The sequence below is a fragment of the Mesoplodon mirus genome (genome assembly GCF_964341445.2).
Source record: "Mesoplodon mirus genome assembly, chromosome: 10".
NCBI classification, from domain to species: domain Eukaryota; kingdom Metazoa; phylum Chordata; class Mammalia; order Artiodactyla; family Ziphiidae; genus Mesoplodon; species Mesoplodon mirus.
The window spans coordinates 98,089,353-98,115,755 of NC_138986.1; the positions used below are offsets into that span (position 1 = coordinate 98,089,353).

The following is a 26,403-nucleotide window of genomic DNA, read 5'->3' on the forward strand; positions in this document are numbered from 1 at the left end:
ATTAGTGGTTAATATTAGATTACAAACAGTATCTTAGTTTCATAAAGAAGAACATTGAGGAAGAGTATCAACAAAAGAATCAGGAGTGGAAAACAGAAGGACTATATAAACAGGACTTTTTTCTCCTAAGAGCTGAAATTAATTTTGATGCTCTTAACAGAGCTGACAAACATAATAGAAAGCTCAGCAAAGGGTTTCCCTGGTTTTATCTGATATGTTTTCTAAGTGCAAATTAATTTCACACTAAAATTAATTTAAAATTACAAATAATTCTTTTCCCATCTGATTTTACTTCTCGTTTAGGATTTTCATAGTTTGGTGGCGAATTTTATCTGTATCCCCAGGCCGTGTTCAAAATTAATCTGTCAAAATTATCGAGATGTTTAATAGACTAGTGTCTGGTTTATCTCCTGTATAATCTCAGGTACTAGATATAAAATATAAGAAAACTGCCTGTATCCTTTAATATTGATATACCTGCCATTACATGGTTGCTAGAGATTTACTGGCTGTATTTGTTTTGTGTAGAATTTATTATCCAAAAAGAACTTTAGGACATTTAATGTGACTCACTTATTTTATTAGATGAGGGTATAAAAGCTCCTAATTTATTCACTTATTTATTTATATAATATTTATTGAGCACTTACTGTGTGCCTGTCACATGCTGGACATTTACTACTGATAAAACACAAACTTCTCTTTCACAGAACTTGTGTTCAAATGGATACATTTTATTTCAGGCCTCTGTGGATGGCATCAATTATTCCACCAGATATGATTCTTACCCTTTTGGAAGGGATCACAGCCATTATCCACTACTGTTTGTTGGACCCTACTACACAGTATCACCAAGTAAGACTGCACAAATATTTGACTGCTTTTGAAAGATCATGAGGCCTAATAAGTCCCATTTGTAAACCTCAGGAAGTGATACATTTTCTTCCCCCAACTTTAATAGCTTTTGGTCAATGTAGACCAGAAACACCTATTCGAAGCCCGCAGTGGAATCCTCTCGATCCTTCACATGATCATGTCCTCTGTGACACTGCTTTGGAGCGTACTGCATCAGGCCGATTCTTCGGAAAAGATAACCATTGCTGCATCCGCCTCTGTTACCACTATTAATCTTGGAGCCACAAAGGTTAGATAATTCACACTTCATCCTTGGTGCTCAAGAGGCTATTTGAGGATTCTCCCAAAGATTATGTTCTGAACTTGTGAATAATTTGAGTAGTATTTATGATACTCTGCATGGATTGTGTAATTAGTTATCAAGTAATTTTTTTAACTGTTTTATTGAGATGACATAACACAAAATTCACCCTTTTTAAGCATATATAATTCAATGTTTGTGTTTGTTTTTGTTTGGTTTTTTAGTAAATTTACAGAGCTATAGTACTGTCACCACAACCTAATGTTTGAGCGTACCCCTCACCACAGAAAGATGCCTCATGCCCATCTGCAGCCCCTCGGTTCCCATCCCTAACCACAACCAACCACTAATCTGTTTTCTCTACATTGATTTGCTTTTTCTGGCCATTTCCTGTAAATGGAATTATACATTATTTGGTCCTTTGTATCTAGTATCTTTCATGTGACATAATATTTTTGAGGTTCATTCATACATGTTATAACTTTGTTCCTTTTTTTAGGGCATTTCAAGCTGACATTTTAATATGCAAATCTCTCCTGGAAAACAGTTTAGCAATATGTACAGAGATCTTTAAATAAGTTTCATAGTCTTTGACCTAGTAATCTACTTTAGTAATGAATTCTAAGGTAATCAAAATTATGTAAATACATACATAAAATATTTATTATAGCCTTATTTAATGGCAGAAAAAAGAGAGATCCTAAACAATAAGGGAATGATTAAATAAATTATCTGTTCAGTGTTACATTATGTAGCCACTAATGTCATGGTTTTGAAGAATTCTTAGTGGATGGAAAGTGCTTAAAAGTTTAGTGAAACAGGGATGTTACATAATTAAACAAATATTGTATTTCTAATTATGTAAAAAAAATTTATCTGCAGAAAAAAGGAATAATGAAAATTCATGTGTTAATAGTGATTATCTTAATATGATGAGGTTAATGGTTGATTTTTAAAAAAGTGTTTTTCTTCTTATACTCTTAGGTATTTTCCAAATTTTCTACTTTATATTTAGAGGGAAATTATGTGAATGTTTAAAAGCATGTTATGCTATGGCAGGTTGTCAAATGGATATCCCTCAATTACCTAATCTTGCTCCTAGACCTGACTTCCTAGATCTGGGAGTCATGGGAGCACACTGGGCACTGCGGGGGAAGGGTGGAAATCATTAGAAAATTTTATTTAAGTCCTGATGTTTGGATTAAACTATTATAGGGGTTTTTTTTTCCTTTTGAATTAAAATGACCATGGTTGCATCTCTTAACACTATTAAAGTTTCCTCTACCATTATTTAGGTAGTAAAACATACAAGTTCTGTATATTATTTGAAGAAAAACTAAAAGTGCAATCCAGTTATTAATGCTTCATAATTTTTAATTCACTGTCTTGTGCTTAAATTTTTTTAGAACTTGAGACAGCAGATCCTAGAATTATTGGGGCCCATTTCAATGAATCATGGTGTTCACTTTATGGCTGCCATCGCCTTTGTATGGAATGAAAGAAGACAGAGCAAAACCACCACTAGGACCAAGGTATGTATTTGTCTTTTCATTTGGTAAGCATATGGTGAGCACATGCTGATTTTCAATTCTCCATTAGTTGCAGTGGGGCTGGGATAGGGTGGGTGGTGGAAAGGCAACAAGTTTGTGTACAGGTTTAGATAATGATATATTACTTAAATTTCTTAAATAAATATAAAAGATATTTTATGTGAAGACAAGTAATTAATGTGATATTAAAACTGTAGCTGTATTTTACATAGAAATTGTAATATAATACAATGTGTTTTTTAAATGATAGTCATTCAAGGTACAGAGCAAGAATATGGAGAGAAATTTTCATCTTGACTAGTTTTTCATTACAATGTGACCACTTAAATCATTTCTAAATGTAATTCATATGTTGTCTTTGGATTATGTATGTGAAAATTTTGTTGCTTTGTGGGTTTGAAAGCTCAAAAAAGTGTTCTTGGACTTCACTGGTGGTCCAGTGCTTAAGAATCCACATTCCAATGCACGGGATGCGGGTTCGATCCCTGGTTGGGGAACTAAGATCCCACATGCCACGGGGCAACTAAGCCCACACACCACAACCAGAGAGCCCATATGCCACAACTACACAGTCCACATGCTCTGGAGCCCATGCACCACGACTAGAGAGAAACCCACGCGCCACGACTAGAGAGAAACCCACACGCCACAACTAGAGAGAAGCCTGCGTGCTGCAACAACAAGATCCCACGTGCCGCCACTAAGACCTGATGCAGCCAAAAATAAATGAAATTAATAGATAAATATTTTTTTAATCTGAAAAGAAAGCTCAAAAAAGTGTTCTATATTGGATATAAATACTAACTCATTAGAATACTAAGGCTATTAAATAATTTATGTTCCCATAAGATATATGATTTGTCCAGCTAAAGGTTTCTAATCTGTTATTTTTGTGCTGATTTCACATTACATATAGGCTGACATCTAAAGTAATAGAAATTAACATTCCCACTTATATGACATTTTGCATGTGAGGATTCAGTAGTAGTTATTACATTGGACAGAACTGAGATCCTAGACTATTTAAAATCAGTCAAGGACACATGGTTTAATATGGCATATTGAACACATGCATTTTTCTCTGTTTTCTTCCCAAAAATGAGAGTAAAAAAATTTTAAATGGCAAAACCCACAATGACAAAAAAATTGGGAGAGGTCACCACAAAAAAATAAGAGTCAACAAAATTTTGCGAGATGAAAAACACATGTCTGAGTTGTAATTGACTTAGATATCAGTATCAGCTTCTCTGCTCTACTAAGTTGCTGCAAGAAGGGGATCAATTCCCACTGTAAAACTATAGACAGTTTCTGGAAGCAGAAGTATCAGGTACTTCTTAAAGGCAGAGAGTTAGGATGGGGCTGAAATCTGGAAGACTGATTGAGAGTTTATAGATCCCTTTTTCCCAGCCCAAGCAACCAACCACCCACTTCTCTTACCCTGTCCCATCAGGAGACTGGAGTCAAGTTTACTTTGTGAAGAGGTTATCAGGAGAGGCTCTTGGGCTTACCCGGTGGTGCAGTAGTTAAGAATCCGCCTGCCAATGCAGGGGACATGGGTTCAAGCCCTGGTCCAGAAAGATCCCACATGCTGCAGAGCAATTAAACCCATGTGCTACAACTACTGAGCCTGTACTCTACAGCCCTCAAGCCACAACTACTGAGCCCACGCACCACAACTGCTGATGCCCACACGCCTAGAGCCCGTGCTCCACAACAAGAGAAGTCACTGCAATAAGAAGCCCATGCACCACAACAAAGAGAAGCCCCCGCTCACCACAACTAGAGAAAGCCTGATCGTAGCAACAAAGACCCAACACAACCAAAAATTAATTAATTAATTATTTTTTAAAAAGAGGGGCTCTTGACCCAAGGGCATAAGGTTGACACAAGTAGAAATTAGACTTCATGCTGAAACCAGCATTCAAAAGTCTACATTTTGAAAAATGGGAATCACCCTCACCCCAGTGAGATGGCTATTATGTCCCTCAGGTAGGAGTCTGGAGGATTCCTCTCTAGGAAAATGACCTGACCAAGAAAAAAGATCTATAGCTACTGAAGTTTTTGAGTCTCCTAGCAAAAACAAACTAGGCTACTATCACCACACAGGAAGGCCCACCTATCCAGTAGTCCTGCACACAAATGCTTGAGTTCCCATCATGTTTTACTTTCTTTTTGAAAGGCAATAGTAGCATAGTTGTTAAGACTGCAGACTTTGAAACCAGATCTCTGGGGTTCAAATATTGACTTCTCCACTCACTAACTATATAACTTCTTCAGGGTAGCAATACTACTTCGTGGGGTTGTGAGAATCAAAAAGTGAGAGAGAGGGAGGAAGGGAAGAAGGAAAAAAATATATATGGCACTTACTAATGCACAGCACTTCATAAGCACTCTGTAAATATATATATATAGGTATATTATTATTACTCACATTTAAAATTGATAGAGAGCCAAGTCATATGAAGAAAGTCTCAAAAAATTAGACAAAGACCAAAACAACTAAATAGAGAAAGTCAAAAGAAACAATGCAGGTAACAGAAGAAAATGTAAATAATAGTAATGTCCTTCAAGAGGTAAAAACCATATTGCATCCATGAAATAAGAAGAGATTATAAGAAAGACTACTGCAAAATTTTTAAATTATCTTGAATGTTAAAAATTTTTATAGCAGAAGCAAAACAAAATCACTTATAAGGGTTGGAAAGTGAAAGTAGATAAATACCAAATATAGAATGTAAATTTAGAGATATGGAAAATAGATGAAAGGAGATTTAAAAATTAGGGAAATGATACCAGAGGCTCAATATCTTTTTGAAGAAAGAAGGAATAGAAAAAATGAGGGAAGAAAAGTATCTTAAGAAATGGTACAAGGAAATTCCACAGAAATGAAGGAAATGAGTTTCTGCAGGCACTGTAAAAAGAGATATGTCTACACAAAGATCAGCAAGTAATTTCAAAACACTGAAGATAAAAAGGAGATCTGACAGTCTTCTAAAGAGAAAATACTGGTCATATTCAATGGGATAATGATAAGACTTGTCAACAGCAGCACTAGAAATTATGATGGGAAAATTAGTTTCAATCTATAATTCTAACTGAGCCAAACTGTCACTCAAGTGAGTTTTGACCATGAAATGTCTCAAAAAAACAAAAAAAAATTTGATCAATTCACCCTTTCTCAGCTATTGTAAGATGTATCTCCACCAGAGGAGGAAAAAAACAAGAAAGAAGGCAACGTGGGATCCAAGAAATAGGAGTTCCGACACAGAAGAAAAGGAAAGGGAATCTTTAAGACCAATGGTCACAGGAAAGATATCAAGATGATACTGTATAGCAAGCCTAGAGAGTACCAACCCAAGTAGAAGGTAGAGAGATTAATTATCTGATGTTTTTGAATACACAATTACAGGACATTTACCGTCTTTGGCATGTTTGTGGATGAACATGTGATAGAGAAAACCAAGCAAACAAAAATAGTGCAAAGACACAAATGCACGTGTATGTGCACACACACTTCTATTAAACACATTGTGACAATTAAGGAAGTTTTTTTTTATAAAGGTAGACAAATCCAACTGAAGTCATACTGCTTAATGATAACCATGTTTTCTTGTATATACTATCAGATTTTTAAACACATTTACATATAAAATATTATGAATACGGGCATTGTATTCCTTTCCATTGATGTATATTCATTTATTTCATCCATCTGCTGGTTGATATACAATTATTCATACATCTTTTATTTTTTTCATCATGATCTTAGTGAAAAGAGGAAATTTATATACAAAATATACATAACTAATTCTTCATACCATAAACAACTCTGAAATGAATGAAAGCGCATACATAGTTCATCATATCCAGTGTTTCTTGGTGGAAGTCCTTAAAAAAACTAAATTAAATTAAAAACAATTATATTTCTTTGAGGCAAATTATTTTATTAATCTAGACTCGTTGAACCTTATCATTGGAATGAATAATGAAAACTGTTTTAAAGATCGGCAAAAGAAAACAGTTTAACTCTAGGGAAAACAAAACGTCGTACAAGAAAAGACAGGCAGTGATAATACACAGCATAACCCTAAGTAGTCATGTGAACCCTAGATGTTGATTTAAATGAAGTTATGACGTAACTGTGTCGGGAGCATAGGGAGAAAAGTGTGAGAGAGCTAAACCTTTGTCTTCTAAAGCAGGAAGTCAGTAGATGATGTGTAAAATTAAAGAAAATATTATGAAGTAGGAAAAGTAATAACAGTGTATGTTACTCAGAAATGATAGAAAAGAGCTAAGAGTTGAGCATTGTTGCTTTGGGGCATGAGAAGTGCGAGGGCACTGCTATTTTGTCTTAAAAGGCTTCTTGTCCTATTTGATTTTTTGAAATGATGTACAGGTATTATATTGATTAAAAAAAGAAATTTTACCTAAAGAAGAGGCCATAAAATATTCTCTTGATTCTGTGATTTGTCTTAAAAGACTTAAATATATACGTACATAAGTGAATACAATGATGTGTCCTCCAGGTTATTCCTGCAGCCAGTGAAGAACAGCTTTTACTAGTAGAACTGGTTCGTTCAATCAGTGTCATGAGAGCAGAAACTGTCATACAGACTGTAAAAGAAGTTTTAAAGCAGCCCCCAGCCATAGCCAAGGACAAGGTAAGAAGAACTTTGATTTGTTTACAGTTGTATTTCAGAAATGACCCTGGTAGGCAAGATATTTTTTGTACAATACATCCTCTTATTTAAAAGGATTGCAGAACTGACTGCATGTGTTCCTCGAATCGCCCTAATAAACAATTCTCAGTATCTGCAGTGACTTGCTCTTGTGACCATCCCTGTGGCCAGTGAAGGGCAGGTCACTGCTTGTAGCTCTCCATGTGTACATCTAAGGCAGTTAGGGGCTGTGTGACCAAACTCTTAGGTGACATTTTTCTGGTCGTGTAAAGGAAGAGCACAGAAGCCAGAGCCCAAGGTCTGTTTACCTCAGTTGTTGCCTTTTTCACAGCTTCTTACTGCATCCTCCTCAGAATGAATGTCTCAAGTCTGTAAACTCCCCACATTTTGCCATAACCTTAGTTCTAGTCAGTGTCATTTCTTGACCCTGTACAAACTGTGCTTTGCAAGGGCTTCCAAAAAATGAATGACGGAGTCTCTCCATTCACAATGCATTGTCTCTAGTTAGGCAGACATAAAAGTCTACAAATTAATAAAGTTATGGACTTCTCTACTTTTTTTGCTCTTTGTTCCAGCAACACTAAGAGGTCCTATTTTCTTAAAAAATATTTACCAACTGAAAACATTAGATTTTAAGCCAAGGCAAAATAGACCTAATCACTTCCTTAAAAGAATTATTACACATATCTGAAAATATTAAATTATTTTTTCTATTGCCTGAAGAGTGTACTACTTGCGTGTGTGAATAGCCAGTGTCCTTATTAACTTTTTTTTCCTACTGTGAGTTTATTTTTATTTTATTTTATTTTATTTATTTTTAACATCTTTATTGGAGTATAATTGCTTTACAATGGTGTGTTAATTTCTGCTTTATAACAAAGTGAATCAGTTATACATATACATATGTTCCCATTATCTCTTCCCTCTTGCATCTCCCTCCCTCCCACCCTCCCTATCCCACCCCTCTAGGTGGTCACAAAACACCGAGCTGATCTCCCTGTGCTATGCGGCTGCTTCCCACTAGCTATCTATTTTACATTTGGTAGTGTATATATGTCCATGCCACTCTCACTTTGTCTTAGCTTACCCTTCCCCCTCCCCATATCCTCAAGTCCATTTTCTAGTAGGTCTGCATCTTTATTCCCGTCTTGCCCCTAGGTTCTTCTGATCATTTTTTTTTCTTTTTTCTTTCTTTTTTTTTAGATTCCATATATATGTGTTAGCATATAGTATTTGTTTTTCTCTTTCTGACTTAGTTCACTCTGTATGACAGTCTCTAGGTCCATCCACCTCACTACAAATAACTCTGTTTCGTTCCTTTTTATGGCTGAGTAATATTCCATTGTGTATATGTGCCACATCTTCTTTATCCATTCATCTGTTGATGGACACTTAGGTTGCTTCCATGTCCTGGCTATTGTAAATAGAGCTGCAATGAACATTTTGGTACATGACTCTTTCTGAATTATGGTTTTCTCAGGGTATATGTCCAGTAGTGAGATTGCTGGGTCGTATGGTAGTTCTATTTGTAGTCTTTTAAGGAACCTCCATACTGTTCTCCATAGTGGCTGTATCAATTTACATTCCCACCAACAGTGCAAGAAGGTTCCCTTTTCTCCACACCCTCTCCAGCATTTATTGTTTGTAGATTTTTTGATGATGGCCATTCTGACCGGTATGAGATGATATCTCATTGTAGTTTTGATTTGCATTTCTCTAATGATTAATGATGTTGAGCATTCTTTCATGTGTTTGTTGGCAATCTGTATATCTTCTTTGGAGAAATGTCTCTTTAGGTCTTCTGCCCATTTTTGGATTGGGTTGTTTGTTTTTTTGATACTGAGCTGCATGAGTTGCTTGTATGTTTTGGAGATTAATCCTCTTATTAACTTTTTAACAATCTCCTTACTCTTCTGAAATCACCTCTGGGGCATTTGTGACAGAATTTTAAATTTGCATGTGAAAGCTCAATTCAGCATAATATTTTGAGCATCTACTTGTGCCCGAGATATTGGGCTAAGTGTGAAGGATATAAAAACAAATAAGAGCAAATTCTACACCTCTCAACTGCTGCGCCCCCTGCTCTCAATATACTAAATTCTGAATTTTTCTTTATATGGTAAAAGGGGAAGTTTTCAAGGGAATAGTTCATACTAAAAAGTAATGAATTGGTAAATTTCAGTGGACATCAGTATTATTTTCTTGCCAGTTACTGATTTTTAAGGACAGTTGTGTTCTTTTTATTATACGTTACACTCAGCACTACCTTTAGTTAAAGATTACATTTTAGGCTGTTAGGAGTTAGTTCAAATTTGGGACAACTACACTAATTTAACAGAAACGTGTGGTAAAATAGATTTAAATTCCCATTTCATAAAAAATTTCAACCTAATTCTGATAGCCCCAGCCAAGCATAGGCTGATTAAAATAAAAATAGTGTTGATGCTTACAGAGTGAATGGATCATTAAAAGTAATGACTGGGGTATCAACTTCGGATATGGGGTCGGGACGGGGGACTGAGAGTAGTTTGATTTCTTCTGTCCATTTTCAACTTTTTAAATAGCTTTTGTTTTGTGTTTTCCCTACTACATGGAAGAGAGCTGCGTGGTTTTTATGACAACCTAGTGTTTGATTTTGTTTGCTTTTCATTTTTTAATTTAAAATTGGCAGTAAAATACAGAGTAGTTGCAACTATGAAAAGGAAAGGCAGCATTTTTCTTCACTATAAAACTGATTTCTTTTGTTTATAGAAACATCTTTCTCTGGAAGTCTGCATGCTTCAATTTTTCTATGCTTATATTCAAAGGTAAGATAACTGATGTGGATCTCTCCTCATTTCATTTAGCAATGTATAAAAGTTAGGAAATATAGGAGAAAAGCACCTGAATTCTTTCAAGAAGTTGCTTATTTTTTTCCTTCTAAAACTAAAAGAACTAATAGTAGAAACAGAAAAACATTGTTTACAGATATACTAATAAAGGTCATTGGTCTCTTAATGACCCAGTCATGCAAATCCTACGAACGTAAACACCTAAGTGTATTAAAGATACACTGGACATTAAAACAGTGAATTGTAAGAAAATCATTTAAATATGAATGAAAAGCTACATCCTACTCTTGAAACTATGCCTACTGCCACTAAATCCATTATTTTGATATAGGCGAACACATGGTAATCTAATCTGTTTTTAATGTTAGGAATGATGATATGAAAATATCTTCTTTTTGTGGTATTCCAGTTTTGCATTTAACTGACAACTGAACAGAAGTTAGTTGATTTGAGTTTTGATAAACTTCTTACTTAAGAACCTGAATCTTAATCCTCCCTTATAGGGTAGTTTCCATTTTAATCATCAAGCTTGGCAACAGTTTGTGATCTATGATTAACATTTATAAAGTTAGGTTAAACTGGTTGTGATTTAGAGCAAGGACTGCCTAAAAGCTGAATTTAGATACATAGAGAGGAGTTACGGTTAAGGTCAGCCGGAAACAGAGGGTTAAGTTCAGCCGGAAACAGAGGTAATAATCTTAATTTCTCTAGAGGTGATTGATATTCAGGATAGATTGATGGCTCTCCCTTAGATGAGATAGAGACTCATAGGTGAAGGAAAAAGAGCCAATATAAGAGAGATGTGGAGAGAATAGGATTGAGTAGGTAACTATGATGGCAGTAATTAAACTGAGATTTATTGCAGTTGTATTTTACTTTTGAGAGTCCATGTGATTAAAAATTGGTATTTCTATACAGCAGAATTTCTAGACTAATAATTTACACTGGATATTTTCAGTGTGCTTGGTTTTCTTTTTATATATAATATTAGTAGAAAATATAAAGCTTTTAGAAATGTTCTATCACAGTCTATAAAAATTCAGGAAATGTTTCAGAGAAAGTAGTAGGAAAATATGGTAAAGACTGGGGAAATATAGGGAAAATTCAAGTTGATGTTGGCTTTCTCTATATATAGAAGTTATGTTTATCTTGCAGAATTCCAGTGCCCAATTTAGTGGATAGCTGGGCATCATTGTTGATACTTCTGAAAGACTCCATACAATTGAGCCTTCCAGCCCCAGGGCAGTTTCTTATACTTGGGTAAGCAATTTCATTTAAAAATATGATTTCAAATAAAAGAATAATGTTCATTGTCTGATTGCTGAATAACATGTTTTGGGTGACTGTGTGACGTCTACCTTCTCATAGGATTCTCAAAGGTACAGAACTAGATGTATAATATGAGGCCAGTAAAAAAAAAAGGGGGTGGGGGAGGATTCAGAGGGAACATTGGGTGTTTATACACGTGGAAAATGTAAATGTGCTAACATAAAGCTGTTGCAACCGTAGTCACTTAGGAGAAAGTGTGGGGTAAAAGGGTGAGTAAGATGGCTGAAGGGGAACTTCCTAGAGGAGGGTCATTTGAGTTCAGGGCCCTAAACATAAAAAGATTTGGAAGAGTCATTTTCTCTCTGTCATGTTGTTTCCTGATCTATGTTAATAATGTGTGTGATTATTTGATAAATTCCAGTCACCCTTAACTGCATGCACCATGATGTCCTAGGCAGTGTCTGTCTTTGGCTCTCCATTATTCTTGGTTCATAATATGTCCCTAAGAAGCATTTGCTCAGTGAATGGAGGTGGTAGGAGCAGAAAGCCTTTGTGGAACAGGAAGGGGAGGGGTACGCTGGGCAAGGTACCTTGTCTCGTTTGGCTATGAAGTAGGGCACAGCAGTGGAATGGTGGGTGGATGAAAAGGGAGATGGGAGCTAGAAGGGGGAAGGATTTTGCATTTTCATTAAGAAGTTTGGTCTTGGGCAGGGGCGGGTGGGAGTGGTGGCAGGTCTTGAGGAGGGTCGTGACTGGCAAATTAAGAGTAGAACGGACCAGAGGGAAAAGAAGATGGACTAGGAATGGTTTCTCATGGGAGGTAGCAAGTTTGTGGGCTGTGGATGGTGGGATTGAAATAACAGGACAAAAAAAGAAGGAAAGGGGGCCAACAAAGGAGATAGAAAAGCAAACATTGAAACATCAGAAAGTTAGAAGAAAACAGGCATATTCAATGTTCTAGAAGCAGAGAATTTAAGAGGGCATGGCTAACCCCTTCAGAAAGATTAAGGAAGAGGATATATATAATAAGAGGCTGTATTTACTGATGATTTGGAGAGGATTGGTGATTTAGGAGAGAGGAGTTTGGTGAGACGGTAACACAGCAAGGGTAGAGTGAGAAAGTAAGTGTGGATGATTCTTTGAATGTGTGATCATGAGAAGAAAGAGAACTGATGAGGTAGCAGGAGGAAATGTGATTTGAAAGTCATCATTGATGGTAAGGATGACCTGAGGATGTTGAGTAGTGAACAGCAAAGACTCTTCCTGGATTCAAATCCCAGCTCCTTTACTTCTTTGCTGTATGGCCTTGGGCAGGTTATTAACCTCTCCATCTGTAAAATGGACACGATAATAGTGCCGCCCTCATAAAGTTGTTACTAGGATTAAATGAATTAATATTTGTTAAATTCCTAGAATAGTGCCTGGCCGATGATTAGTGTTATGTAAGAGGAGAGTGCTAGACAGGAGATTGTAGAGAGAGGGGGGCTCCTTGATAGCACCAGATTCCAGAGGCAGCTGGGAGGGGGTGGAGACCAGGGAATGGCAGGTGTAAGAGTGAGAAAGAAGGCTGCATTTTTTAAATTAATTAATTTATTTATTTGGTTGTGCCAGGTCTTAGTAGCGGCAGGCGGGCTCCTTAGTTGCAGCATGCACGTGGGATCTAGTTCCCTGACCAGGGATCAAACCTGGGCCCCCTGCGTTGGGAGCACGGAGTCTTAACCACTGCACCACCAGGGAAGTCCTGCTGCATTTTCTCTAAGACTTTGCTACTCAAAGGTTGATCCTTCAACCAGCAGCACTGGAGTCACCTGGGAGCTTGTTAGAAATGTAGAGTCTCAGTCTCCACCCCAGACCACCGAATCAGAATCTGCATTTTAACAAGTCTCAAGTGATTTGAGTACACCCTAAAGTTTGAAAAGGACTGCTTAAGACAGAAGAGGGGAAGGAAAGGGAATACACTCTTCCCCAACCTGGGTTACATTACCTCACACAGTCCACATGTTATCACTCTGGATGGATGTAAATTCAACCAAGTGCAAAGAACTTTGACCTTCTGTTCAACCCCTGTAGCTCTGATGGTAATTTTATTTTTGGCTGTGTTGGGTCTTTGTTGCTGCGCGGGCTTTCTCTAGTTGAGGCGAGCGGGGGCTACTCTTTTTCGCGGTGCGTGGGCTTCTCATTGCAGTGGCTTCTCTTGTTGTGGAGCATGGGCTCTAGAGCGCAGGCTCAGTAGCTGTGGCTCATGGGCTTAGTTGCTCCGCGGCATGTGGGATCTTCCCGGACCAGGGCTCGAACCCGTGTCCCCTGCATTGGCAGGTGGATTCTTAACCACTGCACCACTAGGGAAGCCCTCTGATGGTGATTTTAAATGGGTAGTTGTCAGGATCTATATACACAGACTTAGCTTCTCTGTTGTCCTTGAGAAAACTGGTGATTCTGGTTTGGCAAGCAGTGGTCTAGAAAATTTTGAAGTGGAGGGGAGGGAACGTGAGGGCTCTTTAGTAAAATGGCCTCAAGTGTCCTGGTAAATGTAAGAGTGTAGTCTTCCACCAGGAAGCAGAGAAGGAGTGGAGAGACAGTGGTGAGAGCTGGAGGAGAGTAGATCAGCCTGCAGAAGCAGAGTAACACCGGGAGCCCAGCCCGGCCACAGTGAGCTAGCAATCCTGTCAGGAACATCGGGGGTCACCATGACCCCTAGACCCTCGTGCTGTCTATCTTCTAAACCAAAAAGCTGAAGGAGTTTTAGACATTGAAGGTGTAATGAAAAGAGCAGTGGACTCAATGTCTGCAATTCCTGGATCAAATATTAAGATAACTAGTGTGTATGATAATTTTTAGTGATGACAGATAACGGTAAACACTGGAACTCAACGTTCTCGTGAAGATTTCTGGTTCTTATCTTCTGATCTCTAGTTCTAACCCTCATCTCTGGCACCCTGGGTACATCAGGAAACTTCTCCAACACTATTTTCCCGCCTGTCAGGAATAACAGTACCTGCCTTACCTACCAATGAAATGTTCTAAGGCTCAAAGAGGGAACATATGGACAGTTCTTTGAATCATCACCAAATATCCTGCTGGCTGATTTCATTAAAAATTAAGGCCATCTATTATGACTTGTAGCTTCTCCTCCACAAGATTTACTGTTTCCTCACCTGTTTTTTTCTTTCTTTCTTGTTTCTCAGATAATGAAGGATCCTACCTCCTTCTCAATGTGTGTTATCTTCTGAGTGTTTAAATTAAAAGTTGGTCATTTTCAGTTATACTAGAAAATTCCCTTTTTAAATTTCTGATGGCTTATTTTTTCCCCAACCATTCCACTGATCCTTTAAAAATTCCTAATTATAAAATAGAAATTGATATGATTGCTCTTCAATATCACTTTTCATATTAGTTTGGAAAGAATTATACATATAATTTATCTTAATAAAAGCAAGTCAAGGTAAATATTGAATGGAATTTTAGCAAACATTGGAAATGGATTTTTTTCCATTCATGAAGTATTTTTAATCTTTTATACCTGTCTATCTATACACACACATACACACACCCAAGAAACCATTTTTATATTACAATTTAAGATTGGTGGGATTTGGGGTATTTTTAAAATTTTTTGTTGATGTATAAAACACATACAGAAAACATACAAATTATAAGCATACAACTCCACAAGTTATTATGAAGTGAACATACCAACTGTTCAACCACAAACCTACATTAAGAAATAAGACATCACATGTCCCCTCAGATCCCCTCCCAATTACTGTCCTTTCCCTTCACCCCACGATAAACCGCTGTTCTGACTTCTAACAACACAGATAAATTTTGTCTTGTTTTGAATAATAATTATATATAAATATTTTCTTTTGTGTCTACTTCATTCGTACAACATATGTTTATAAAATTTATCCACGTAATTTCATGTAGCTATAATTTATTCCTTTTCATCGCTGTTTGGTGTTTCATTGTATGAATATGCCACAATTTATCTCTTCTGTTGCTGGACGTTTGGGTTCTTTCCTGTTTTGGATTTTACAAATAATGCTGTTAGAGACATCCTTGTACAGGTCTTTCATGCATATGTTTATGCGTTTCACCTGAGTCATAGGATATCCATATATACATACATTCATTCAACATTTAAAATAGAAATTCAGGCCACAAAACCACTCGCTCACGGTGAAAAATTCGATTGCATCATTTTCTTTACACTAATATTTCCTGTTTGTTTTTTTCTTTGGTCCTTTTAGGGTTTTGAATGAGTTTATTATGAAAAACCCTAGTTTGGAAAATAAAAAAGACCAAAGAGACCTCCAGGTACGTCATTGTGAATTGAGAGCTGTTGCCCGAAGTCTGTGTTTCTCAGTACCTCAGGTCTACAATGGGGCAGTCAGATAAGCTCACCTGTGAGGTTGTGTGTGCGCCTGTGGACATACTTCGATACAATGGGTTACCCTTGTTTCTTCAGGATGTGACTCATAAAGTAGTGGATGCGATCGGTGCAATCGCCGGTTCTTCTTTGGAACAGACAACGTGGCTGCGGCGAAATCTTGAAGTTAAACCTTCTCCCAAGATAATGGTAGATGGAACCAATTTGGAGTGTGATGTTGAAGGTACCGATCTCAGACATTTAAGTTCATATTCGTAGGCATCTGTTCACTAAGAATTTGTTGCAGTCAACACTGTAAGTACAGTAAAATCATCTCTTTTCTTGTGTTTAGCAGGTAGCTTTTTTCGGGAAAAAAACCTAACCATATCTTTACCTGTCTTTTCTCTTACCTAGATATGTTATCACCTACCATGGAAACCTCAAACGTAACACCTTCTGTATATAGTGTCCATGCATTGACATTACTCTCTGAGGTAAATGAACAGTTTCGGGTTTTTTCACATGAACTTTCAAGTAAACAGTTTCACAATTAAGTATTAGCAAGTAGTTCTTACAGAGAAGATTTTAATTTGAAAAACTGTTTTGTACTTTAAGAAATCACTATATAAAATAAAGTTTTGACTTTGTATTCAGGTTAGTAGTTTGTTAAATATTAGTGATGATAACTTTAGATATTGCTCCCCCCCATGCACTGTTTTTTAAAAGTGTACTTTTTTAAAATGATAAGTGCTTTTGTATCACAGTGTGGTAGGGAAGGGTGGACGTGGTAGGATGATGCCTGCCACTACAAAGCATTTACAGTTTACCAAACATTTTTATATACATCCTCTGACATGCTCTCTTTTATACCCTGTTATCCGGGCATTTTTGTTTCCCCTCCACAGATGTGGTTACAGAGAGAGATGAGCACAGTGTGACTAAGACCAAACTGACAGAGTTGCAGCTCAATTCATGTGGTTGGGTTTTTCCCAGGCCACCTGGTAACCCAGTCAGGGGAAGGGAATACTGAGTTTCTAGTCTTAAATTTGCTGTTTACTCACTGTCACATTGGAAGGTTCTTAACCTCTCTTTTTCTCTTCTTCCCTGTCTTGGTTAGAAAGAGTAAAATTGGCCCATATTTATATCCTGTAGTTATAATGGAAAAAACCGCAAATTGTGGCAGAAACCATTCACGTAAAAATGGCTTAGGGAGATCTGATTTTAGGTTTTTCTAATTTTAAGGTATTCTAGATTTTCTTACAGACTGAAAACCACCTCTAAGTGCTGTCAGTTTCAGCTCTCAGATTATACGTTCCATTTCATTTCTTAACGTTTTTTTAGGTTTTGGCTCATCTTTTGGATATGGTTTTCTACAGTGATGAAAAAGAACGGGTTATTCCTTTACTTGTAAATATTATGCATTATGTTGTGCCCTACCTCCGAAATCACAGGTACTATTATTATTTAACTAGCTGTGTTAGTTAACTCATACTCTGTTAAAAATAAATTGTGTTCCTTTATTGCCATTTTTGGAATTACCACAAAATGACTTTATTTTTACCTTGAATTATAGTGATAAAAAAATTATTTCTCTTATAGTGCTTTCTATTTCCCATCAGTGCTTTAGGTAAATGTGAACACTTAGGTGTAACGTAATATGGTGATTAAAGTATAACATACAGGTTACAGTGGTTTTCCTTCCTTCTAGTGCACATAATGCCCCTAGTTATCGAGCCTGTGTCCAGCTGCTTAGCAGCCTTAGTGGGTATCAGTACACACGGAGAGCTTGGAAAAAAGAAGCCTTTGACCTCTTTATGGATCCCAGCTTCTTTCAGATGGATGCCTCTTGTGTTAATCAGTAAGTCATCTTGCTTCTACTCAACATGATAATGCACCTCACAAAGTCTGTTGAAATCAACTACCATCTGCAAAGTAGAACACTTTTTTAATAATAATAAACAACAACAAAATCTTATTTACATATCATAATCCTTGTCTCTTTCAGTTGGAGAGCAATTATGGACAATCTGATGACACATGATAAGACGACATTTAGAGATTTGATGAGTGAGTATTGTGGGGTGACAACCTAAGCAGTGTCTTTCCTATACAGGATCCATTCGTATTTACTTTGCTCTTTTCTAGAAACTGTTGAATTAGCTCTTTGTCAAGTTATATTTACTACCCGATAGGAACATAATGTTAAAACTTAAAAAGGACAACATAGTTGATAAATAATAAGTAAAACTATTTGGCCATGTCAAATTTGTCTCCAAACTGTTTCCTCGGCACATAACATAGAACATGGCACTCAGTAAGTAATCACTGAACGAATGAAAGGCTGACAGGTAGGGAGGCCGAGAAAGGCAGGCAATAGGAGCAAACCTAGCAAACAGCTCCCTCTAAATCCTGGGGCTCTGGGGACTTCCCTGGCGGTCCAGTGGTTAAGATTCCGAGCTTCCGCTGCAGGGAGCACGAGTTCAATCCCTGGTCGGGGAACCAAGATCCCACACGCTGCATGGCTTGGCCAAAAAAGAGTCCTGGGGCTGTGCTTATCTTCTCGGAAGGAAGAAAGAGAGGGGCCAGGAAGGCCAGAATCGCTCCTCACCCCACTTCTTCTCTATCTTACTGGCTTATATATTAGGCTTCCTCATTAGTATCTAATCTGGAAAAAAAAGGTTTTCTTGGTTTTCTAAAAGTTGGAAAGTTTTTAAACTAATAGCAGTGAAGTTGGATGAATCTGTAGAATTTCTTGTCAGTTCTTAACCCAAGCTGCAGTTTCCCCCTCTGGAAAAGGGACAGCGTATTCTCTCTAATCTTCACAGGTTTGTTTTAAGGTTCAGATTCATCTATTTAACAGTTATTTATTAAAAGACCAAAATGGGCCAGGTATTATGCTCACCTTAATACAATAGATCAGATTATTTCAGACAGTAGGTAAGAAGTTGTGAAGGAAATAGGGTGATACGATAGATTTTAAATAACAGCTCAAGAGCTCATATTTGATGTGAAACTAAGGAAACCAACCACGAGACGGGCTAGGGACAGAGTATTCCGGGAATAAGGGACAAAAATAATAAAGGTCTCAGGGTAGGAACAAGCTCGGTGAATGCAGGGAAGAGCAAGCAAGACAGTGTGCCTGCAGAGGAGGGGGTGGGGGTGAGTACAAGACATGAGGAAGGAGAGCTGGGTAGGCTAGGCCTGGCCAGGCCAGAAAGTTTTAAAGCAAATGAGAAGGATTTCGGCAGATGGCCTAAAATAATAAAGGGTTTTATAAAATGGCATTGTTAGTGATTTTACCTTCTGAAACCTACAGTTCTAAGTTTTCTTCTCTCTCCACATTGCAGTTCCCACCCCTTGGTCTTCCGGCTTGTATATGCTAGATCTGTTTCCCAGTCCTGCCTCGGAGGGGAGCCCCAAGTCCTCTACCCTGAGGTCCTCTCTCCCAGATGTCATAGGGTCTAGACATTCTTAAAAACAAAAAACAGAATCTTTTTTCAAATCACCTGATGACTATATCACAGCCTCTCTCACTTGCTTTTTTTTTTTTTTTTTTTTCTTCCAGCTCGTGTAGCTGTGGCTCAGAGCAGTTCACTTAATCTCTTTGCAAACCGTGATGTGGAGCTAGAGCAGAGAGCCATGCTTCTGAAAAGATTAGCATTTGCTATTTTTAGCAGTGAAATTGACCAGTATCAGAAATATCTTCCAGATATACAAGGTAAATAGTGGAAAACTATTTTTTCTATTTTCCAATTTTTTTGGTTCCTTAGAAATTACCTTCCATAAGTTATAAGTTGGGGTGAAATATACCAAGCGTTGGTAGATGGAGAGTGTTGTTGAATTAGAAATTTGTTCTGTTGAAGTGACAAAAATTATCATCACCAGTATGTAAAAGAAATCAAACACTGAGTTTATAGGACTTACCTAAACATGGTCTCCATTTTATTGTTTGGGTCAAATTTCCTAGGAATTCATGTTTGAGAGTGAGGTGTAAGACGGTTTTACTGCAGACAGGCATATTAGTGGGTTTTTTTGTTGTGGATGAGAGGTTATACACCTTTAAAGGAGGGTCTGAAATACAGGCGCAGCCTCTATTTTAGCTAAAAGTAGGTGGAGATCTAGAGTTTGGGGCCAGAGTAGGGGGTTGTATAAGGTTTTTGATAACCTTCATCAAATGGGTTTGGTGGCTCTCTGTGTCCTGAAGGGTATCAGGGCAGTCATCACCCTGTGCCACCAAATGGCTCCATGATGGGAGTGAACTTGCCCCAGGCAGTATTGTTTGCCGCTGAGTCAGTGTGCTTGTGCAGCAGCCAGCCTCAGCAGGCTGTGCGGGGACGGGGTTGGGGATGACAGTTGTCATCTCTTTACTGGGATTATTTCTCTCTCTCAGAAGATAAGTGACTCCTCCTTTTCTAACGCTTTATACCTAATGTCCAGTGTGCAACATGCACACTATTTGCCCTGCGATTTTTTTTTAAAGTCGACTAGATTGGTGCTACTCAAACTGTGGTCCATGGACCAGTATCAGTCTGTTATTCCATCCACGGTAAGTTCAGAAATGTAGAGTAAGCATTTTAAGCCTTTACAGCAATGTGATAGAATCTGTTGAACCTAGTAATAAGAACATGGCATTGTATTTTATTTATCTTTTTTTTCTAATTTGATTTTTTCTGGTAATTCATTTTTATTATATTTTATGAAAGTATCCATCTGCAACAGACTGGAAATTATTTTAAAAGTTGATCATCATAGATAGTTTGAGAAGTACTGAACTAGTTTATATAGAAAAGTTTATATGAAAAGGATTCTATTTTGATATTGAAAATATACTGTATTTCTTTCAGAGAGATTGGTTGAGAGTCTCCGTTTGCCCCAGGTGCCAACTCTTCACTCTCAAGTGTTCCTGTTCTTCAGAGTGTTACTTTTAAGAATGTCTCCACAACATCTTACCTCACTCTGGCCTACCATGATCACAGAACTTGTGAGTTAATTTTAATTCAATTAGGTAATAATAAATTTAAATTATAAAACAATGTGACAAGCATCAACATGCTTACCGGATAAAAACTAATCTTAGAAGAGAACCGAACTCTAGTTAAGCCTGTTACTGAAAATTTGTACCGATGAAAATAGTAAAGCAAGTCAGATTCTGTCTCCATACAGCTTTAAAGTCTGAAATAGGCAACATTAGCAATTATTAGCTCCTTGCAAACCATGACCTCGTCTGACCTGGTTTAGTTCATTCTCAACTACACCAGAGTTTTAACTTTGTCATGGCTGCCAGGCCTGGTTCCTACCTTTTGCAGCACCTTGAGAGTGATTAGAGATGGTTTAGCTAGATTTAGATGGCCTGACGTAGGGCATGTATCACTCTTGAAGTGCAGCACTTACCCAGGTAAGCTGCTTCAGAGAGACTTTGACAAGAGTTTGTAAACCCCCAAACAGTAAAACCTTCCTAAGTCCCACTACACCAGTCCGTTCCCCTCCCAAACCATGCCCTGTCGCCCTCATCTGAACAACGTGGGGAGCTGGGGAAAGAGATGAGAAAGGAAAGGGACAGGAATCTGTAACCCCAAAAACCCAGCATTATAACTTCCCCACAAAGAAACTGGCTTTAATCTTTTTTCTCTTTTGATAACTGTATCTCTGTTCCATAATCACCAAATAAGACCATGCTTTCGTCTCACCTCTGCCAAATTAGTAGCAAGGCTCTGTGCTGAATTTTCAGTTTTACTTTTGGAAACTAAGTATAATTTAAAGATCCTAAAGTTGTATCCTAAAATCTGTATTTGGATTAATGAAAATATAGCCTAAAGATAACTTGAAAGAAGGTTTAAGTGAACATTTGACACTTTTTCCATGGTCTTCAGGTACAGGTGTTTTTACTGATGGAGCAGGAACTTACTGCTGATGAAGACATTTCACGGTAATATGTAATTCATTTTGATTTAGTCTTGTCAGTGTGTAGTATCCTAAAATCACCCCGAACGTTACTTTACAACTAGGAGGGTATAGACACTATTTTGTCTGAACACTTTATGTATTTAGTCTGTTATTATCCAGTTGATCATATTTGGATATAATACAGTTCCATGTATTCCTTAGGTATTTTAGACTGAATTAAACTATCAACATGTGTGGCCTTTGGCCTCTAGACACAAATTTAGTTTAAAGCAATACTGTTTCAGCTATGTGAGCAGTATTGGTTTTAGTAGGTCAGATCTTTTTCCTGAAACATTCAGCAAAACCTATTATGGCAGGTAACCTGTAACTAAGGTATACAAATGTCCATATCTTCCAGGATGATCTCAATTTAATGTACTAAAATTTGGGTTTTTTTTTTAGCGGAAGCAGTTTATTAATATGTGACTAAATAAAATTTATTTTTATTTAGGAATTTTTGTACAAATCAGTTTATAAATTAAAAAGTTCCTTTAACACTGTGTGTCTTGAATATATTTTGCTCTTCTTTAATCCTAGGTTTATAAAAGAGAGTCCCCTATACTAATAACTGTGTTGATTATCATAGAAAGTTTCCCTCCCACCATCCTTGCAGGACACTGAGTAGCAGGGAGGCCTCTTGGTTTTACAGCTTGTATTTTTATACTTCTCGAGTATAACAAGTTATTCTCTACTGTTTTTACATTCTTAAAATTTAAAGAAGAAAAATTAATTTTTGATTTGAGAGCAGTAATATTAATTTAGTCATGAACTTGCTTAGCGATTACTGGTACATTTATCAGAATGATTATGAAAAATATTAGCTGGCACTTTGAGATGTTCCAGGAATTACCTGTTAGTAAGTAGGTCCAACTGCTGACAGCACTGTCTCCTGCTTATAGGACTTCAGGCCCCTCTGTGGCTGGTCTGGAGACAACCTACACAGGAGGTAATGGCTTTTCTACTTCATATAACAGCCAGCGGTGGTTAAACCTCTATCTTTCTGCTTGCAAATTTTTGGATTTGGCTCTGGCATTGCCCTCCGAAAATCTTCCTCAGTTTCAGATGTAAGTAAAAGTAAGGATATTAAATGGATATTTTTGAAATAAATTTGCTTTGGTTGGCGACATCTAAGATAAAGTTCTTTTGTGTAACTTGAAGTATTCATAATTTTTATTAAAATGTAATTGTTTTGGCAGGAGGATGGGAGGGCAACAGTTGTTGGAAGGTATCGGAAATGGTCGTTGTGGGTATATTAAGACTGACAGACCATTCAGTCAACAAGTTGAGTAGGCAGCACACGTGAGGCAGGCGGATACATTACCTGAGAGCTTCAAGTCCAGTGTAGGAGACACGCCGTTCACACACCATGGGTGTTCTGAGAGCAGCTGTGCAGGATGCTGTGAGGCCACACGGCGGAGACCCCTCCGAGCTCTAGGGGTCAGAGCAGGTCTGAGGGGAGTTTTACACTGAGGAGGTGGGGTGATGGTTGGGGGAGGTGGGGGTGAAGACTTAGAGGTTGGAATGGCCCTGGTGTGTCTGCAGTGTTGAAAGGTCAGTATTGCTGGAGCAGCAGGTTGAGATATGAGGCTGGAAAGGGCCCGAGTTACATAAGGACTTACAAGCTATATTCGAGAACTTGGACTTTAAGGACAGTGGGAAGCCACTGAAGCATGAATTTTAAGGAGTGAAGTGATGTTACCGGTCTTGTATTTTAGAAATTTTACTTTGGCTGTGTAGTTTGGAGAAAGGATGGGAGGTGGGCAAGACTGGAACAAGGAGGCTCTTCTTTCAGATGGTAGTGAATTGAACTAGAAATGGCAGAGGGGAATAGGGAGAAAATTAATGTAAGTTAAATGCCTTGTTCATAAGTGCTCAAAAATATTTAATTATGATTTTTCATATTTAAATTTTTAAGATAATAGGCAAACTATATAAGATTGCTTTATCGCTATGTAGCTAATTTGAGAATGTATCCACATGATCAAATATGTATTTATATAATATATAAAATTGTGTTATATTATTCTTCTGGAATGGAATATTAATAGGATAAAGAGTAGGATACCAGAATCTTTTTTCTATATTTGGATATACTTAAATCTCTAAAAATTTCTGTTGCACAAGCTTACTTTTCATTAAATTTAATGGTAAGAACTAGAAATTTTTTTACATTAATTCCAGTTCCTTTAATTTTTTTTCCACTTGAAAACCATATATATCCACTTCTTAATGAATTTCAGTGGTTGGGTGTCTGTTAAACTCATGTTACTCCTGAAGAAGTTCAGAAAAGGACACTAAGCAGAAGTGTAGGAAAGTGGCCAAAATTAACTAGGATGCGTATGTTCACAGAGGTGACAGAAACTATAGTCTTCATGCTGTAGGAAGAATATTACGCTCACAGTAGTGACCTTTCAGCTTCTGTGATGAGAACCGAAATGAGTTTATCTTCTTTACTTGTCAAGACACAGAAAAGAGACAAAAGAGCTGTAATATCAACCAGTTTGTTTTCTTTTAACTACTGCCTTTTCAAAAAATCTATAAGGTAATAAAAGATAACATGGAGATTTAATAATCTTGAAAGGGTAATATCTAAGCATGATTTTTTTTCAAAAGTTTAAAATATTTCATAATTTAGTTACATATCAATTTTTAGTCTCTGTGTAACTAAGAAATACCATAAAGATTGAAAGGCAGCAGTGAATTGGGAAAAGATACTTACAATGTATATGACCAAGTCTAACTTGCTTAATATGTAAAAATGGATAACACAATAGAAAAATGGGCCAGTGACAGGGTTATTTAACAAATAGTTCAGAGAAAAGGAATGGCTTGTAAAACGTACGAAAAGGTGCTCAGTGATACTCATATGAGAAATTCCACTTAAAGTTACTAATAACTATCAGAATGGTAAAGATTTAAAAGTGTACTTCCTTTTACCCTTAACAATAGAGACATTCTTACTCTTGTTGGAAGAGTACATTGATATTGTCTCATTTTTCTCCAAAGAGGTTTATATTCACCAAAATTCAAGATACAGATTCTCTTTAGGCCAGTAATTCTGCTATATCCAAGGATTTCTCCACTCACCGTCCTCTCAGACGTGCATAAAAGTCAGCAGTTACATAAGCATATCCATTATGGCACTATTTGTAATAGCAAGAAATCGGACAATCTAGGAGACTGGTCGAATCAGTACCTTTCAACACTGGAGTACTATGTAACTGTTAAAAAGGATGCTGTTTTATATGATCTTATCTCCAAGATGTGTAATTAAAATAAGCAGCAATCATTTTATTTATTAGAAGAGGAGGGGGTTGCTTGTGTGACTACGTGCTCTTTTATGCATAATAAAACTCTGAATGGATATATATGAAACTGGCAGTATTGGTGGAGCCTGTGGTGGGAAGGAGACTACCTTTCTTTGGTATGCCCTTTTATTCTGTTTGAATTTTTTCCATAGACAGATATTAACTTTACTTATTAAAGACAAAATTTAAAATAAATGTTGGAGATTTTTATCTATATAGTAATGAATGAGCATGGAAACATTTGTCAAGTTACTTGTGTTGTGCTCATGGAAAAAACGGTGTTGAGTACTTTGCAAATTTCGTTTGTTCATGACAAATGTTCAAGTACTCATTTCAACTCTGTGAAGTAGTTAATATTGTCTGTATTCACTGGTAAAGGCTCAGGCTAAGAAACATGCCCAAGGTGACCGGGCTACAAGTGGGACAGCTGGTATGTGAATCTGTGTAAGTGGTGGGGTCACGATGTGTCTACTGCATTTATGTGGCCTTGTCTTAGATGGCACAGCGCGCATCTTACCGATGTTGGTATCATTCTTCTATACATAGGTACCGATGGGCCTTTATTCCAGAAGCCTCAGATGATTCCGGTCTGGAAGTGAGAAGGCAGGGCATACATCAACGAGAATTTAAACCTTACGTAGTACGACTTGCAAAGCTTCTTCGGAAAAGGGCAAAGGTATTGCGTTCTTTTTTAAATTTGTTTTTGTTAAGTGTAAGAAGATGAAATTTTTAAAATATACTTATATTGTATTTTATGTGCATCTTCCACTGTGCATCAGGCTAATTAATTACAGATCTTTACCCAAGAAAATAGTAGTGAGTTTCTGATGTTCATCAGTAGGCCTCTGTTACAAACCTCTTGTCATCTTTTCCTTGCATTCAGAAAATTTCAAAAATGAATTGTACAATTTGCGGACCATCTGGGTTGTTTTGCGAGCCCTAGTTTGTAATATGTGCTTTGAGTGCTCAGAAATTTTCCACTCTTCTGGGGTCCCCTCTTCAGGCAGCAGCTCCTGAACCACATTCCACACACTACAGAGATGGAATGGAGGACAGTGATTTAAAAGGAGGCTGTCCTTGAAGGACAGGCGGAACTTGATTTCAAATCAAGTTGTTTCTTTAGGGACTAATAAGTAAAAGAAGAGATGAAAGGTGAAAGTTGAGTCCGGAGTTTAGGAGAGCACTTGGGTACTTTCATGTTGATATTGCAGGGTCAGAAAAAATAATCATGACAACAGATCCGGAAGCAATGTGATTATAGGCACATGTACTTTGTCATCCCTGCATTTCATTAGTAA

The 26,403-nt window shown here is 37.2% G+C and overlaps 1 protein-coding gene across 3 annotated transcripts in view; it reads left to right on the top strand.

Moving 5' to 3' along the window:
• The window catches only part of DOP1A (DOP1 leucine zipper like protein A), a 110,330-nt gene that overhangs the window by 81,257 nt on the left and 2,670 nt on the right, over positions 1-26,403 (top strand). For 2 of the 3 annotated variants that reach the window (XM_082633287.1, XM_082633289.1), the window contains 17 exons: positions 744-855; positions 962-1,144; positions 2,563-2,688; positions 7,233-7,367; positions 10,137-10,192; positions 11,372-11,476; positions 15,736-15,802; positions 15,954-16,098; positions 16,269-16,348; positions 17,196-17,305; positions 17,563-17,712; positions 17,860-17,921; positions 19,420-19,572; positions 20,699-20,835; positions 21,725-21,780; positions 22,697-22,861; positions 25,652-25,781. In XM_082633287.1, the coding sequence (XP_082489413.1) occupies positions 744-855; positions 962-1,144; positions 2,563-2,688; positions 7,233-7,367; positions 10,137-10,192; positions 11,372-11,476; positions 15,736-15,802; positions 15,954-16,098; positions 16,269-16,348; positions 17,196-17,305; positions 17,563-17,712; positions 17,860-17,921; positions 19,420-19,572; positions 20,699-20,835; positions 21,725-21,780; positions 22,697-22,861; positions 25,652-25,781 (1,972 nt within the window). Of the gene's footprint in view, positions 1-743; positions 856-961; positions 1,145-2,562; positions 2,689-7,232; positions 7,368-10,136; positions 10,193-11,371; positions 11,477-15,735; positions 15,803-15,953; positions 16,099-16,268; positions 16,349-17,195; positions 17,306-17,562; positions 17,713-17,859; positions 17,922-19,419; positions 19,573-20,698; positions 20,836-21,724; positions 21,781-22,696; positions 22,862-25,651; positions 25,782-26,403 lie in introns of those variants that run through there. The other variant, XM_082633288.1, reaches the window with a different exon arrangement.